The 18,474-nt window shown below is 40.8% G+C and overlaps 1 protein-coding gene across 1 annotated transcript in view; it reads right to left on the bottom strand.

Moving 5' to 3' along the window:
• Positions 1-18,474, bottom strand: part of LOC122201660 (1-phosphatidylinositol 4,5-bisphosphate phosphodiesterase epsilon-1-like) — a 224,901-nt gene that overhangs the window by 126,585 nt on the left and 79,842 nt on the right. The window contains 1 exon segment of the mRNA XM_042907512.1: positions 17,275-17,591. Within this exon segment, the coding sequence (XP_042763446.1) occupies positions 17,275-17,591 (317 nt within the window).

Genomic DNA, 18,474 nt, shown 5'->3' with positions numbered 1-18,474 from the left:
TCCTTTAACTCAGGGACTTCTTTCCTATTAGAAGGAGTTGGATTTCCCAGGTCTCAACATTTAGTCCTTAAATCACAAAATCCAAGAACTAGAAGAACCCTAGTGGAACTGGACTAGTGTACTACCCTTTCTCTTTGACTGTGATTCTCACCTTGGGGAAGAGGGTGATAACGGTCTTGGCCAGGATTGGGGAGGGCAGGTAGGGGAGAGGAGAACATGTAATGTTTTAAAAATGTATATTCAGTATTATAAATGGTTTTATTCGTGCTATTAATTATATTTGTAGATTCCAAAATCACATTAAATGTGGACATGAGGGATTTTTAAAATAAACACTTTGAAAGAAGACATGAGTTGAAAATGTTAGAAAACTTTAGATGCAGTTTCTCTGTTCTATGAATCCAGATATAGAGTGTGGAACCAACCCTAATATCAGTACCTCTATATGCCACCTTTGTAATCATTAAGAACCCACCTAGGTATGCTGAACTGTTCAAAATGGGGACTATATCCCCAAACTTCGTGAAAGACTGTAAGTAGTGACCCTAAAATGTTACACAATTAGAAGCAAGGAAAATTTTATCTGTTCTAAAAGTAAGTAATCCAGAATTATTAGTTTTCTAGCATCATTATCTTCATCATTAGTTATTTATTGTGTTCTTGAATCTGGGTCAATTACTGTGGTAAACACATTTCCCCCAAATTACCTCTTTTAATTCTTACAACAGCCTGATTTGTCACGTGGGTGCTGTTAGTACCATTTACCGAGGAGACTGAGGCATAGAATGGTTAAGAAAGTTCACTGGGAGGGGCGCTTGGGTGGCATACTCAGTTGAGCATCCAACTTCAGCTCAGGTCATGATCTCATGGTTCCTGAGTTTGAGCCCCACGTTGGGCTCCCTGCTGTCAGCACAGAGCCTGCTTTGGATCCTTTGTCTCCCTCTCTCTGCACCTCCCCTGCACATTCTATCTCTTAAAAAGAAATAAACATGAAAGAAAGAAAGAAAGAAAGAAAGAAAGAAAGAAAGAAAGAAAGAAAGAAAGAAAGAAAGAAAGAAAGAAAGAAAGGCACCTGGGTGGCACAGTCGGTTAAGCGTCTGACTTCAGCTCAGGTCATGATCTCTCAGTTCATGAGTTCAAGCCCCGCATCAGGCTCTATGCTGACAGCTCCAAGCCTGGAGCCTGCTTCATATTCTGTGTCTCCCTCTTTCTTTGCCCCTCTCCTGCTCACGTTCTCTCTCCCTCAAAAATAAACAAACATTAAAAAAATTAAAAAAAAGAAAGTTGCCTGGGTTCACACAGACAGTAAGCGGTGGAACGGGGATTCTAATTCCAGTCTCAAGGCCAATGCTCTCATCCAAGCTGCCATTTTGTGCACGAAGTGAATGATGTCCTCTGGAACTGTGCAGTGTCTCTGTAACCTCCCACAGAGTGCAACAGTAGGTCGTCCAGGCTGACAAATGTGAAAGGGGCATGTAGGAATGGATCAATGGGGGAGAAAACTGGACAGGTAGGTTGTAGGGCCCCTTGTATGTGGCTAAGATGTCTGCACTCTATATGCTTGGCAATAAGGAGCTCCTAAAGAATGAAAAGCAGACAGCTACCTCTTGGTATTGTCACAGGGACAAGGAACGAATGTGAAAACCAAATGGATGAATGCCACCTTTGTTCACAGGTGTCACATAATTCCTCTGGGAAAAGATGCAACCCTACTATCCAAAGTAAGATTTTGGTTCTGCGTGGGTTTTTATTCGCAGAATATCCCTCATTGGCATAGATAACAGTTACTGACATTAGACTACACAATAGGTGTCTCGCCTTGTTTGGAATAAGAACGGTAACTAAGTCCCTGTGTCTGGTTTGAAATTCTGCTGGAATAACATTATGCTTCAAAACAGTGTGAGGTAAACATTTTTTATAACTGTTATGAGATGTTAATAAGGAAATCACAGTGTAAGAAGCAATAAAAAATGTGCTTTGAAAAAAAGATAGTTTCATACCACACTTTCCATGGATTAGTCTGCTTATCTCATCCATTGGTGGGGGACCAAGCTTTTGAAAGCCTAGTAGGGAAGCCCGCTTTGTGTTTATTCTGCAGTAGAGAGAATTAGTTTCAACTCACTTGCAGAAGTGGATTTCACAGGAAGGGATTTGACAAAGTTGTTAAACTCAGTGGAGGCAAAAGAGGAAAGCTAGGCTGATTAGGTATCTGAGCACTGTCATTTTGAAATTCATTCTGGCCCCCAGAGTATAAATACACTTCAGTATTTTTGTTAGGATTGCCAGAAAATCAGCAAGTGTTCACTTTCTTTGGCCAACAAAAGCATGACTCTCTGTGCAAAAATTTTCTGCGCATTTATAAACAAGAACATTTAGAAAATCCCCTCTTGCTGAGAGATATGACAACAGATATATTTAACTGTGCCATAAAATAAAGCAGATACTAAGAATACCAGTAGGTTCATCAAGCACAGGAAGAGTTTTTACGTCTCTATTCTGACACAAACTTGTACATGTCTTCCTATCCCCCCAGAAACACCTTCCCTGTTCTGTGCTGACCTGATGAGCCATCAGCCAAGTTGTACCTTTGTTTTCTGTCAGACTTCTTGAAGCAAGTATTCCCAATGTATTATCTACATTTTCTCACCACTGTCCCCTGGTTTTCCACCCCTGCAGGCTATTGCTATGATGGTCTCCAAGTGACCCATGACCTCCCAGCCAAATCTAAGGCAAAAACTTTCTCCCTCACAGAATCTCCCAGTTGAAAAGAGGCCACTGAATGATCTCAAATCTTTTGGCAAACTTGTTCTGTAAAGGACCTGATGATAAATATTTTAGGCTCTGTGAGCCATTCAATCTTGCTGCAACTACTCAATCCTTGCCATTACAGTGCCAAAGCAGCCACAGACAATATGTAAACTAATGAGTATGGCTGGGTTCCAGTAACATTTTATTTAGGGACAATGAAATTTGAATTGCATACCATTTTCATCTAATGTTACTTCACAAAATATTATTCTTCTTTTGATTTTTAAAAATTATTTTAAAAATGTAAAAAAAAATTCTTAGCTCATAAACTCTATAAAAACAGGCGGTGGAATGGATTTGGCCCCTAGGCCATTGTTTGATCTAGGTCAACCTTCCAACCCAAACCAAGACTTTCTTCCCAGCTTTGCAGCCAATCAGCCAGGCTCTGTGTGAAACTTCTCCAGTTATAAGAGCCTCACTACCTCAGAGGCAGTCTGCTCTACAGCTGAGATGAGGTGATGACTCAGTTCTGCCTGCTAAAGTCACAAAAAATAAGTCAACTATGTTCGTGGTAACTCTTCAAATACTGAAAAGTACCTAGAAGTCTTCCATCTTGGCAAAACACACAGCCTTCCACTGTTGCTTGTACAACAACAGTTTTATTTCCTCTCTGCTCTGGTCTGTAGAAATACTTCTGCAAATCTGGCCTCAGACTACACTTCAGGTGTGCCCAGTTTAGGGGACAGGCTAATAATGCCACGCCATTCTGTGATCTGCTCACCATCGTGGACTCTCTACAGAGCACTCCTGAGCATCCCTGACTCAGGATAATGTGATACTCATCTTTGAAATTCTTCCCCCTTGGTCTTCATCGCCCATGCTGCCAGATCTCATGTGATGCCCACATTCTTCTTCTCCCTGGATCCTTTTATCTGCCACAATAGTGGGTGTTACCAAAGCTTGATCCTTGGAGTCTGATCTCTCTCACACTTGACATCTTAGAAAACAGATGAAGTCTCATGGCTCAGCCATTCCTTCCACAGGGATTATTCTCAAATTGTATCTGTAGTTTCAGTCTCTTAGTACACGAGCTCCAGGTTCCCACCTCCCACAGCCTGGAGGGCATCCACTTAACGACCTTACTTTTTACCCTTATCCTAAAGCCTGCATGCCTCAAATCAAGTGTCTCCTCACAAGATAATGATAACAATGGTGATAAGAATAGAAATAACATTTGTTGAGCACCTACAACTGTGCTAAGCACTATCCTGAGCTAAGGATTCATTATCTTAAACTTTACAACAACCCATGAGGAAACTACTCTTAGCTCCCTTTTGTAAGTAGGGAAATAGGCACTATCCTGAGCTAAGGATTCATTATCTTAAACTTTACAACAACCCATGAGGAAACTACTCTTAGCTCCCTTTTGTAAGTAGGGAAATAGGCTCAGAGAAGCAAAGTAATTCAGCCAAATCCACTGTGCACAGAATCTGAACCCTTGTACATCTGAATCAAAGCATGTGCCCTTGACCACCACGGAGGGTCTTTGTTACTGCCCATATGATGTCACAGGTACCCCCATGTCTTCTAAACACCTGCCCAGAAAGCTTGAAGTCAGTCTTGACCCTTCCTTGCCTTCAGGCTTCCTACCAACCTAGTCGCTGTACTACCGAGTTTCTTTTGCTCAACAATCAGGAGATATTTTCCCCTTTTGCGCTCACCAGCATCCTACACCAGGCCCCTCATCATCATCTCGTGATGGGTCTTCTTTCCTGGTATCATGCATGTTCTTGCCCAGATATGTTTGATCAAGCTGGTTCTGTCACTTGAAAGCCCCTCCCTGCCATTCACCACTTTGCCATTCATTCATTTCACCCACCTTGGAACTGTCCAGACCTAACTGACACAGAACCCTCATCCTAGGGGGGAGGAGAGGAGGAAGGCTAGAATGTACGTTAACTGTCATGTAATTTAAATATTTCACATGTGTACTTCCTTCTCTGGCTCTTGAGGGATCTGTGGCTAAGCTGCTTTGGAAAGGCTGAGGCATTAGGACCCAGACACACCTTCTCCCTTGTATGACAGACCCACCTACCTCTCCTACATGAGAGTTTCCCAAAGCATGTTCCATAATAGGTACCAGACACTCAGTATTCAAGTATGTTTGTGAAATACTGCATTCTGGCATATTAAATGACCCAAGAAGTCCTGCAATGGAAAAAGAACCCCACCTTCGCTATCATTGTTTGCTCAACATACGGCATATGTGTTAAACCATTTTTCTACAGTTACATGCTGACATCCCCACAACTCACTTTGGGTGGTGCAGCACTGGTCTTTCTTGGTTACCCCCCAAATCCCTCAAACGACTAGCATTTTATTGCCCCATTTCTTTATTCATGGTATCTCTCATGATAAATGTTTACTGTGCAACTAGATGCATTGTTCTCTATGTAAAGCAATATGACAAAGAGTTTGGGCTTTGGGGTCATAAAAACCTGAGTTTCATCATGACTTAGCCACTTTCTAGTTACATGATATTGGGAAATTTATGTAGCCTTTCTGAATCTCAGTTTCCTTATTTTTTTTTTTTTTAAGGCAATGATTCCCATCTATCAGGACTGTATGAAAGCTAATGTGATTAGGTATGTAAAGTGTTTGGCACAGTGCCCAGTGAAACAATTAGCAATGGCTACATTAGTTATTAATTTCTCTATTGTCAGCACCATCTCCATCATCATCACCATCATAATCATCATCATCACCATCACCACCATCATCATCGTCATCATGACCATCATCTAAATAAATGGAAAAAAATTAGCCATCCTCAATTAGCTGTCAAATTAACCACATTTTTCTTTTCTTTTGAGAGGATAATTTGACTTGTATATCAAGGATGTGTCTTGGTTTTAGGAAGTTATTTCACAGAGTATCTCAAGTTTATACTGAGAGACAAAATAAGAAACCTCTGGTAGATGATGGCAGAATTAAGAAAATTCACATCTAAGTTAAAAATACTCTGCAAAGAGGGGATTAATGTGTAAGGCCAACCTAATGAGCAGTCTAATGATGTGTCATAGGGCTTCCTATTAATTCTTATTTGGTTTGACATTTTTACTAATAATTTGAATAAATACATATGAGATACATGTATCAAGCCTGAGTATGAAAAAAATTAATTAATAACCAAAAATTTTTTGACAGGCTTGAATGCCCAAAAAGATAAAACTTAGTAGAATTAAATATAAAAGATTACATGCATGCAAGAAAACAACACCCAAAACAACCTATGCACAGAGAAAAGATGAACTTGGCCATGTGCATGCTAAAAGTCTAGGGGTTTTAGTTGAACTCAGGTGGGCTAATAATTAGACACAGCTTATAGAAAAAAAGTAATCAAATTAGCAGACATTCAGAGCATGAGAATGACCTAATTACAAGAAGAGAGAGTCTTAGTGTTCAGAACAGACTAGAGGGCCTCATTTTTAAGAGGGATATTGAAAAATGCTATGTTTTGACAATATGGGGAATGTCCAGCCTCAAGAGAACCAAACAAAGGAAGATAATTTCTATTATTCTTCTGGGAACGACAGGTGGAATTTATAAGGAGGCATATTTCAGTTTGATTTAAGGAAGAATTTTAAAACAAAGTGAGCTCCATCAACATAACACGCTCATTAAAATGGACTGAACTCTGTCTTTGAAAGTTTTTAGCAAAATCTGGGTAAGAATCTGCAAGGGAGAGATTACTACATTTGGTGGATGACAGAGGTATGTAACATAACCTCTGAAACCTCATCAATAATAATGTTCAGAGTTGTGTCTGGCAAAAGCCTTCTCAACCTCCAAGGCTCTGAAGCCTTTGATCATCATCAAGGGCACTGCGTCTGGTGCCCTCTCTCTTCCATTCTCATGGCACATACTGTCCTTGTCTGTCATGTGGCATGGAATCACACTAGCTTATTGAGTATTCTGTGCTAGGTGATTTTATATACATTATCTTGCTTAAATGTCCCAATAACCATGTGAAGATAAAATTATCCCATTTTACAGGTAAGAAATGTGAAGCTAAAATCAGTTTTTGTCACTTACTTGCCCAGAGTCCTACAGTGAGTAAGTGACAGACCTGGACTCAAATCCAGACTTAGCAATAGAATCATACTCTTTCCACTAACCCATGGCACTTCTCTAAGCATGATCTCTTACATGGTAGCTAACGTTTTACACTACTCTTTTTTGGTGTATATTTATTCAATATTTTAGGTTTTATATGCCTTGAACTAGATTGTAAATTCCTCAAACGAAAGGCCATGTCTTGCTTTTTTTGGTGTATTTCTAATAAATAGCACGTATTACAGTAAACAACTGTCAACATCAACTAGCATAATGCATTCATAAATATTTATTGAGCATCTACTATATAGCTGGCACTTGGCAAAAAAAACCCCAGACATACAGCAATAAACATGTTTGAAAAGTTTCTAAGGATAAAAGCAAACAAGTCAATGGCTTTCCTGACTTTTGAGCCGAGACAGGAGCAAGAGAAGACAGCAGCTGTGGTATGACCAGGGTAAGAAGGTCTTAGGCAGAAAGAATAGCAAATATGAAGGCCGTGTGGAGAAAACTAGCTCTGTGTGTCCAGGAACAGAATAAAGGTCAATGTGGCTAGACCAGAGTCAGAGAAAGGGGTGGCTGAGGTAAAGTTAAGGTGGAGAAGATGGGAAAAATCATGCATGGTCTTGGCATTTTGGATTTTATTTCAAATGCAAAGGGAAGGCCATTGGGGGATTTTTAGCAGGGAGTGACCCGATCTGCTTTATGTTTATAAACGCTCACTCTGGCTGCTGGGTGGAGAACAGATTATACAGTATTCAAGCATGAAAGTAGTACTGAAGGTGAGTGCAATGGTGGCCAGTGGTGGCGGGTGAAATGTTAAGGAGTGGTCCAATCCAGGATGTATTTTTAAGCAAAGCAAATGGGACTTGCTGATAGTTTGGATGTTAAGGGTTTGGGAAAAGAACAAATCTGGAATGACTCCTAAGTTATTAGCTTGAGCACCTGGGTAGATGCTAACATGGGGAAGATAGCGTGGGCAAGACAATGGGTAGTATATGAATGGAGGAGTGAGAAGTCAATACTGTAGTTCCTTTGGCCACATTTGAGATGCCTTTTAGACACTGTTAGAATGTAAGTTTGTGAGGGCAGGGGCTTGGTGTGTCTTGGTCTGTGCTGTCTCCCCAGTGCATGAAACAGCACCTAGTATCTAAGTGTAAGTATATATAAGTATATCAATAAAATCTTGTTGAATGAAAAAAGCCAAGGGGAGGCATTGAGAAAGCGACTGGATTTATGAATGTTTAAATCTCTTGTGCAAATGTAGATTCTTGGCAAAGCATAAATACATTCCTCCTTGGCTCCTACATGTGCAGTAAAGATCTCTAGGAGAATGGTTTTTGAAAGAGCTGAATTAAATATCCTAATAGGGTCAGTTAATGCAGACCTGGAGAGAAGCTCAAAATCCTAGTCTCGAACTAAAACATGTCTGGCCTTCCTATGGTTTCAATGTCACTGAAGTGATATGTCTGATGGCAAAGAATGCTGGGCCTTGAGGTGACAGAGGGCTGCTTCTCTGAGTCATTTTTACTATTTGTGAGAATAATAATAATTAACAACAACAAGAACAATATGTCTCAAATATGTCAAAATTCTTATTTGCCTATTTGTTAATTTCCATTGCATTCATTATTATTTCTATCAGTCCCAGGACTGAAGCACTGACTTGATGCCTGCTTTAAACAGAATAAAACAGGCCCCCACCAGTCAATTGGCAGTTCTCATTTTGGGCTGGTTAAATCCTAGACACATGATGGGAGCTTTAAGGAGAGTAACTTAAGAGAATACAAATATCCAGTCATAGTAACAAAATAGTTTGAATATTTAATATTTCAAAACCAAGTTCTGCACTGCAGCATGAGTACTGAAGAATGAAAAAAAAATGCAGAAAGAAGAAAGGAAGGAAGGAGGGAAAGAGAAAACAAGCAAGTAAGCCACCACATTTATTTAAAATTTACTTTGGACAACTCTCCACTCTCTGCACTAATGGATGATCCCAAAGACAGGAATCACTGTCCCCCTGTTTGTTTTGGGATACAGCTTTGTTCTTCTCTTTGAATTCCAGTGGGACTCATGGTGTAGAGCAGTGATTCTCAACCATTGGTGACAGCTTTTGAAAAACACAGATCACCGAGCTCACCATGTATCCATGGAGTCAGAAACTCCTGGGAGCAGGCTACAAACATGTACATATTTTAAAAATATTCTGATGCCCTTGCCTTCATTTGGCTAATCAGTGAAAAACACTGTTCATGGGAATCACATGAGACGTTTGAAGAATGAGCGCAGGCATGGAAGTCCTGATTCCAAGGTACACGGCAGCCTTCCTCCACCACTTCTCCTGTTGTCCTAAGATTGAGCATAGCTTCCCTTCTTCCTGGTCCTTTGGAAGTACACATGGACTTCAGGACTTAAAATTTTGAATTTCAAAAGCCATCTCTATTGGGGCATAGGTTTCATGCAAAATAGAAGTAGACAGTGAGAGAAAAATACAACAGAGAGGTGTGGTCAAGAGAGGGAGATAAAGAAATAAAGTAATAATTTTGTTTTGTTTTGTTTTGTTTTGGTATCCTACATTCTCAGGCACGAGAGGAAAGGAAGTTTAAAAGCCAAAGACCTGAAATCCCCCTTCTGCCTGATCCTGTAGAGATGACAACTGATCCTAATGTTCTTCTGGGACAATATTCTCAAACACCTCGAGATGCAATTATCTTCCCCCTCTCTAGGACCGCAGCCTCTCAATTCAGAGATGCCACATTTTCAGTATCAGGAAATGAGCCCATGCGTTAAAGTCAACAAAGACGTCAAATTCATTATACATGCTGAAATCATAAAGAATATTTTGAGTCCTCCTATAAAGAAAATGGCTTTTATCAGAGTAAGAGAACCAAGTTGAGGAAAAAATGCTCCTTCAGCTTTTGATTTAATAGCACAAGATAGACGATCCAAGAACACTGGCTCTGGAAGCCAGATCATCTGGATTCAAATCCTAGCTCTAAAAACTGAAGGTCATTTAATCAGCCTCTCTGTGCCTCAGTTTTCTCATCTGTTAACTGGAGAGATCATTATAAAAGAAATGGGATCTACTATTATTGTCAGTTATCTTAGTTTTAGAGTTTTGTTTTTGTTTTTTTTTTTAAATATATATTTTTAAATGTTTATTTTCGAGACAGAGAGAGACGAAGGATGAACGGGGGAGGGTCAGGGAGAGGGAGACACAGAATCTGAAACAGGTTCCAGGCTCTGAGCTGTCAGCACAGAGCCTGACGCAGGGCTCGAACTTACGGACTGCGAGATCATGACCTGAGCCGAAGTCGGCCGCTTAACCGACTGAGCCACCCAGGCGCCCCTGTTTTTGTTTTTTTTTTTGTAACCAACACTGAACCATTTGTGTCTTAGGTCTTCAATGCTTTACACATATCATCTCTCTGTATACTCACATAACCCATTTGAGGTAGGTACTATTATTATCTTCATCTAAAGATAGGGTAGGGATTAGGTAGTTAGCTTGAGGTTATGTATCTGGAAATGGTGGATTAGAACCCAGCAGGCTGACCCTACAGTGGCACCCTGACTGATGATGTGCTGTGATGCCCCTCCTCATTCTGAGCCCTGTTATTCACTGAGAGTCACTGAGTAGAATCCTGGAGTGCTGATTTCAAGAACTGCCCAGCACAATTTGCTGCCAGTTTCCAGGAAGATTAGCCTCCTACTAATAACCTTGCTCTTAGAATACTGCCTTACACAGCTGAGTCTTTGTGGTTTAATTGTCTACTGTATTTTTTGGTTCAGAAATTTCTGGACTACTATTTCTGTTAACTCAGGAAGGTATGGTGAAATGTTCTGGAGAATGAATATAGTGTCTAATTTTGGAGGTGCCTCTGGGGAGATGTGCTTTCCCAAAGGGAAATCTGGTTTTCCACAGTGACCTGAAATTTCCCTTACCCTTAAGGGACTTTATTAGCAATCCACCCCAAGAATATTCGGATATGAGGAATAAATTTGTATAGCAGCCATAAACAGATGATTTACTTGGTTGTCTGCATAAAAGGGGGAGAGGAATCTTTGAGAGGAACTTTTTCTAACATGATTGAATATACAAATTAAAAAATAGTATTTTTTCCAAAATATTTCAAGTGAAGGATACCCTTGGGCATGAAGACACTCCCCCATCAATCCCCACCATTATCATATGTCATGCATTTTCCTTACTGTGCAGAAACGGTCTTTCCTTGGCTATGACCAAACATACTTTTAGATGTTGGGACATGCCAAAGTGATCATCACTTATGAAGGATTCTGGCTGAAAGGACCCAGGCCGAAACAACTGTACTCTGGCCAGATGGTTATTCTCGCAGTTCTTTCCCAGAAAGTTAAGCTGCACCTTGGCATTCTTTATAGAGGGATGGGCCTTTAAACTGTTGAACTGACATCTAGTGAAACCTACAAGACAGAGGGATCAAGTAACAACTGAGTGTCACTTTGGACTGCTGGCGTTTGTGTGGCTGGAGAAATAGGTTGATGATGACCAAACAGAAGGAGGTCAGGGAATGTCACCTGGGGCAAAGAGCTAAGTAGAATCCCTCCAGAGTCTTCTGGGGTCTCAGAATAACTGTGGGCTAAATCTTGGGCTCATGACCTTCCCCTGGACCACCTGGTCCAAAAGCGGAGCTCAGATAAATGTTCTTGCCAAGAACTACTTGACAAGCAAAAACTGCCCTCTCAGGCCATAGGGAAAAGTGAAACTTTTGAGCTGAAAACCAGTACCCAGTCAGAGAAATCAATTATCTATTACATAAAAGAGTATCTGGTGTGGGCAGTGGTGGTTATAGAGCCAAAAATTCACTCTGTTGACAGATTCTGAGGCCTAGCTGTAGATGCAGACCACGATGAGTTCTAACTACCAATGTCATCAATGGGTGAACAATAAGACAGGAAGCAGTGGGCCATGTTGAAGAGGCATAAGGTTTGAGAACTAGTGACTCAGAAATTTGATCCCAGAATACCACCAACCCCTATGTTCCACCATAGCCCTCAGGAGTGAGGGGGGAAGAAAGGTGTGAAACCAAAGGGAGTAAAGATGGTCTTCAACCTTTAGTAGTTTCTCATCTCTTCTCAGCTCATGTGCTAGAGTATGTGATCACTTTGGTGAAGTTATCTACCAAAAAATGCCTCTCTGTCTCCTCTAGAAAAGATAAATGGCTCTGGAATTTATTCTAAAAGAAATGAAAAAAAAAAAAAACCAGTAAAATCAAAAGGAATGTGGGCTAGAGTAGAGGCTGGATAGGGGAAGAAAATGGGGGGAAAACCCCCAGTATGATTTGAAATTGTCAAAGCAAGAGACTATGGGTGGCTAGGAAGTGAGGTTGCTCAACTTGAAAAGAGAAAGATAGAACACAGGTTTCTTGGAGATTTAGACCAAGAGTATGGCTACAGATTGTGTCCAGATCAAAAGGGTTCATGAAAACCTACCTCCCAAATCAAGCAAAGCAGGACTAAGCCTACTCCCCACTCCCAGAGATCCAACTTCCACTGGCTTGAGGGCTGACCCCTTGCATCTTCTGTTTGCTTGTGAGGATAAAGAGAGGAGTGTCTTTAAAAAGTTACTCTGGTGTGCACCAGTCTCGATGTTGGCAGGAGAAAGAGGAATAGGGTGAAACACTGCTTCCAAGTCACAGTCTAAGTTTATTTTATTTTATTTTATTTTATTTTATTTTATTTTATTTTATTTTATTTTATTATTTTAATTTAATTTAATTTTATTTTATTTATTTTATTTATTTTGAGAGAGACAGAGATAGCATGAGTGGGGGATGGCCAGAGAAAAAGGAAGAGAGAGAATCCCAAGCAGGCTCCACACTGTCAGTGCAGAACCCAACACAGGGCTTGAACTCATGAAACAGCAAGATCATGACCTGAGCCGAAACCAAGAGTATGACGCTTAACTGACTGAGCCACCCAGGCGCCCCTGTAAGTTGATTTTAAATGATTTATCTCCTGGCCTTCCTTCATGTAAGCCATTTTTCCAGTTATTTTATGATTGTACTTTGAATTGCATTTTAACCATATTTTCCTAAGAACAAATGTTATGCAACATTGCCCGAAAGGCATCAGGGATTTTCTCCCCTTTCCCCACATTACAGTTAAGTCATTGTGTAAAGTATTGTTAGAATTTGGGAAACTTCTAGCTCAGGATCATGTTCAAATGACAATCAGGAGCAAGCTGCCTCCCTAGACAATGAGTCTTGCTCATAACAACAACTGGCTGTCTTCTCATCTAGAATATCCTCCCTTCCCTGTGATGTTCCCCCTCTATCCCAGCCATCCCTCAAGGCCCAGCCCCAACCTCCATAGCTGAGCAGAGAAAGCTCCGATCACCCATCTAGACACCCCAGCTCCCACATCTGTGTCACTCACACTGAACGTACTTTCTGCCTTTTTTGGTAGTGATTTGTGCTCGTGCCTGACTACAATTTAAGACTGGTAGCTTCTGGCAGCCGCAGACTGTTACTCATTTTCCTCAGTGCTTATCCACCATGGTGTCCTGCTTCTGAGAAGTGCTGAAAATATGTTAACTGAATAATTGAATGCATAAATAAACGCATTCACTGCTCCCCTAAGTGACTAGCACTCTTGCCATGGAGCTAATATTCTCTCCTGTCTTTGAGATTCTCCAGTGTTTCAAGCAATATATATCTTCCTTCCAAGGAGGACAGTGCATTTATTTTGTGTATCCAATTTTGACAGAACCAAAGTATAATGTTGTCGTTTTTTTATCACATACTGGTAATTTATCTTTTTTTACTTTATGTTTTTAAATATAATTTATTGTCAAATTGGCTTACATACAACACCCAGTGCTCCTCCCAAGTGCCCTCCTCAATGCCCATCACCCACTTTCCTATTTAAAGGAATATGTTTGCCACACTGATGAAAAAAAGAGAAGGCTATAGCACAAGAGGTGCTCAATAAGTAAGTCTTGAATGAATGAATGAATGAATGAATGAGTGATAATAGGAAATCAGATAAAAATAGACACAGAAAGAAGAGTAGAAAAAGAATAGATGCACAGGAGATTTAGAAAGGAAGTAGAAAGAGAGGATAAAGAGAAAGGAGACTCAAGAGTAATTAAATTCCCAATTAGCAATTCTGGTTTTACTATAAACTTGAACTTGGTTAATTAATTAATTAATTAATTATTTTAAAAGATTTTTAAAAATGTTTATTTGTTTTTGAGAGAGAGAGAGAGAGAGAGACCATGAGCAGGGGAGGGTGGAGAGAGAGGGAGACAGAATCCAAAGGTGGCTCCAGGCTCTGAGCTGTCAGCACAGAGTCTGATGAGTGGCTCGAACTCACCAACTGCAAGATCATTCCCTGAGCCGAAGTTGGATGCTTAACCGACTGAGACACCCAGGAGCCCCTTGAACTTGATAATTTAACAAGTAGAGAAGAGAGCCACTGTAGCAAGAGTTATATGTTAATATATTTTATTACTGGTCATGTTGATCTGGAGCACTTACTTAAGGTTACGTGTATACTGGGTGTCTCCACTGTTCTATTTCCCTTTTGAAATTAATAAATATTTTATGGAGAGATACTTTTAATTTTTAGTTATTTAGTTATTTCTTTAAGTAATCTCTACACCTAACATGGGGATTGAACTCACGACCCAAGATTAAGAGTTAAGTGCTCTTCCTATTGAGCCAGCTGGGCACCCATTGTGAAGAGATACTTTTAGGCTAAGCCAGTATCTTGTTTCTCATCATAATTTTGCCCAGTAATATTAGCATTCATCAGTGGTTCTTGCTTGTAGCAATTTATTGCTGGGGGATCCTAATGGTGATTTTCTATTTTTCTCATCCTGCCACATTTATTAATTGATTCTTTTATAATTAAGAGCTACCCCTCCCCTCCTATTATTTTAGCTATTCATTTATTTGTATCAGTATGGACTCATAAATACTTATTCTATGAGTCATAACCCAATACTATCATTATTTATTTTGCTATTTAAGCTTTACTTTCTTTGTGAGTCAGGGATAATGACATCCACCTTACACAACCATGATGAGGATTAAATGGGATTTAAAATGTGAAAATGTCCAGTCCAGAGCACCTAGTAAATAAATGCTAGCTCCTTTCCTCCCTTTTCTTTACAGAAGGTAAAGCCACACTACCTTGGAGGCAAGACCCTTCTAACCATGTGAAAATCTGAATTTAAGAATTCTCTTTTAATTCTCTTTCTACACTAAGGTATATAAAGCAACTAGAAGTTAGCTAGCCAGTGTTGCCTACTGGAGGTTTTTTCTCATCTGCCTGTAGTGACCATACATAGGACTGATTTTTAATCAGTATACCCATAATTTGTATGAAAATAGATGCTTGAGAATACTTGAAAACAGACTGTTCTCTTAAGTAGTTTAAGTGTTTTCCCAGAAATCTTGTTTATGTTCTGAAGTTGCTTAGCTAAACTATTTTCAGAGATAGTCCAAAGCACGCCTCAACCCAGCTGTGCTTCGTATCATCACTAAATCTGAATTAGCGAAATCACTGATTCATCTTTGATTCCCGAGGTTATGGGAGTGAATGGAAGAAACTGAAGCTTTCTTTCTCCAAAATTAATTTAAAATTAGACTTTAAAAGTTCAGGCAAAGCAAACTTCAGGTAGAATTAGAACGACAACGAAAACAACAACGGACAAGGATAAGGTCCTAAGGCCGTGAGAGTGAGTAGATCTGAAGTTTAAAGCAATACACAAAATACAGTAAAATCTACTAATAAAACACTCAATTTACTGGAACTTCCATTTTCCACCCTGTTTTTATCAGTAGGGAAAATCAAGAACATCAGGAGATTTATTTTAAAAAGCGATTTAGGGGCAGTGTGGTTCACAGGCTCTCAAGTAGACTCCCAGAGTCTACTTACTTGCTTTGGGGTGGGATCAAGTGCCACCCCTCCACGTGAGCCTGGAACAGGTAGTGTAGTGGTTCACAGCCCAGGCTCTGGAGCCTGATGATGTAGGTCTGGATATCACTATTGTCATCGACCACCTATGTAACTTTGGGCAAATGACTTCATGTCCTGGTGCCCCAGTGTCCCCATTGGTAATATGGGGCTAATGAGAGTATCTGTCTCCCAGGGTTGTTGGGAGGAGCAAATAAATGGTACGTGTAAAATGATGAGCATGACAATGCCAGATGGTATCAGCAATTCCTGAGGATAACAGATCTCCTTTTGAGGAATGCTGTTTGGGGCATGTCTGGACACAGAATTGCCTGGACTCAGCCTCTAACACTTTCTGCATCCACTGGGCCTTATCACGGTCACTGACATTTACCACCATCATTGGAGTCATGATCGGCAGGCTGTGGAGGCTGCGAGGTGAGCTGCCACAGTTGGAAAGGCTTTAAGTAACAAAGTCTGACTGGTCTTCTGTCCATCAGAGATATATGGGACACAGATCAGGGGCAACCTCAGCATTTTAGTAGTTTACTGGATTACTAAATTAAGAAACTACTCTATTTGTGGAGTTAAGCCAATCAACAAACGCAGATGGAAATTTTGTGTTTTAACATTCAAAGAAAAGAAATTAAGCCTAAAAGAAATAAAATGTAGAACAGAAAACTCTGGGTGTGGGGTTATATGGGGAAAGAAAATGTTCTGTAAGCCTAAGAGCACAGCATCCCCTGGTCCCGGCACTGGATGGAGACCTGCCTTTCCTTCCTTGGTCCAGGACCACACCATGTCAACCATTGGCTCTTTTCCACCCAGCCAGCCCCTACACCTCTCACAGTGTCTTCTGCTCAAGTATTCCAGTATTTCCAGTTTCTGGTCAAAACTGTTCTCACCAGCTCTGGGTTCTGGCAAGGTCTCAGAGGCTTTGGAGGGACTTTCTGGGGCTGAGGATTTTGATGGCATGCAGGGAACAGGAGTGGGGTGATTGATTGCCTCTCAAATCCACATTTGTCCCCATGCTCCTGACCCAGGTGTGTTGGTTTTTAAATTTCTGCTTAGAAGCCCTGATAGTGGAAGAAGGGGTGGGCTAGACAGATCCATGGCCAGAGATCACACTGTCAAAGATATGTGGTTTTAAAAGCACTTGTAGGAACAATGAGGGGAATATTGGAAAATGGGCCCAGGGAGAGTATTTTGGACTGGTTGTCCAAAGGGAGAAGGCCCATGGACTTGGTGGAGATAGGATCAGTTAGGCCAAGGGCAGGTTGGAGGGAAGTGACAGAGAGGGTGACAATGTGTTGTTGATCTCATTGCTTGGAAAGAAAGCAGCCACCATGGAAGTCACAAGACCAACAGGTAGATGAGACACCAATAACAGACAAACCTAAAAGGAGAAATACGTTTAAAAATCACTTACTAGCAATTGAATCGCCACATCTCCAAGTGGTTTCTTACCTCATTAAATCTCATCACAAGATCTTCCAGGGCATTGTGTTCTCCGTTCTGGGAGTTAAGAATTGATGCTGAGATGGACGCTTTGAGGCAGGGCAGGGATGTCTGGCATTCTGGAGAGCCCAAGTCCCGGGTCAAGAAGCAAAGGTAGTCAACTGGCAAGACCCTTCGGTAAATGTTCTGCTCCTGCTCCATCAGGATGCTGGCGACTTCCTCTGGGAACTGAATGAGGGGCTGCAGATCAATCAGCTCCTTGCTGATCCCAGCTGAACTTGAAGGGAGGGCACTAGAATTGGCCATGGAGGTGCCTGGCTGACGTTCTGAAATAAAGCAATGAAAGTTGTGGTGACACCAAGGTTGATATCCTTACAACAGATGTTTACTTGAGAGCCACTAAAAATCTTACAGGTTTCTTAACCAAGTTTCTGCTTGGTGAATAGTTCTATACTATCTTGTTATGGAGACCCTTCTGATAACTGTCCTGCCTGCTTGCTCCTGCCCCCTGGGGGTGGGGAAATGCTCAGTTTCCCATTTTCAGAAGTGGAATTGGTCTCACACACCATTCTCTAATCAGTTCACTGTGACACTTTGCAGAGTAGTAGGGAAGGAAAATGTACCATTTGTTTCCTCATCCACCAGTGCTAACCACCAGAGTAAAAAGAAATGAGGGTGGGTGTGGGCACAGGAATTGAGATGGAAGAGGAAAGAAGGCTGGAGGGGAAGAGGCATGTATATGTATGTATGTGTACCCTGTGTGTAAACACCCAGGAGTCCCCGGGGACTCTCTGTACACAAGGTTCAAAGCTTCAGTCTACCTGCCAACCTTCCACCCTCAAAGACTGATTCCACCGAGAACCATTTGGAGCTTTGCAGGGACAGAATCACTTGTAAAAGTAAGGGAGGAATAGGTAATAAGGAGATGTGTCTACATAAATAGGACAAATAAATAATAGATTGCCTCTCAAACCCACATTTGTCCCCATGCTCCTGACACAGGTGTGCTGGTTTTTAAATTTCTGCTTAGAAGCCGTGATAATGGAAGTATCCACAAGTGGCAGTAAGAAACTGGTGAGGGAGGGAGAGCAGCCAGTGCATTAGACATAAGAACCAAATGCGTTCATAGGCTCCAAATTATTCCCTTAGCACAAATTCACTTTATTTTGACCACTCTCCCTCTTTTTTTTTTTTAATTTTTTTAACGTT

This window comes from Panthera leo, chromosome D2, assembly GCF_018350215.1.
Source record: "Panthera leo isolate Ple1 chromosome D2, P.leo_Ple1_pat1.1, whole genome shotgun sequence".
In the NCBI taxonomy this organism is placed as follows: domain Eukaryota; kingdom Metazoa; phylum Chordata; class Mammalia; order Carnivora; family Felidae; genus Panthera; species Panthera leo.
This window is presented reverse-complemented; position numbering and strand designations above follow the sequence as displayed.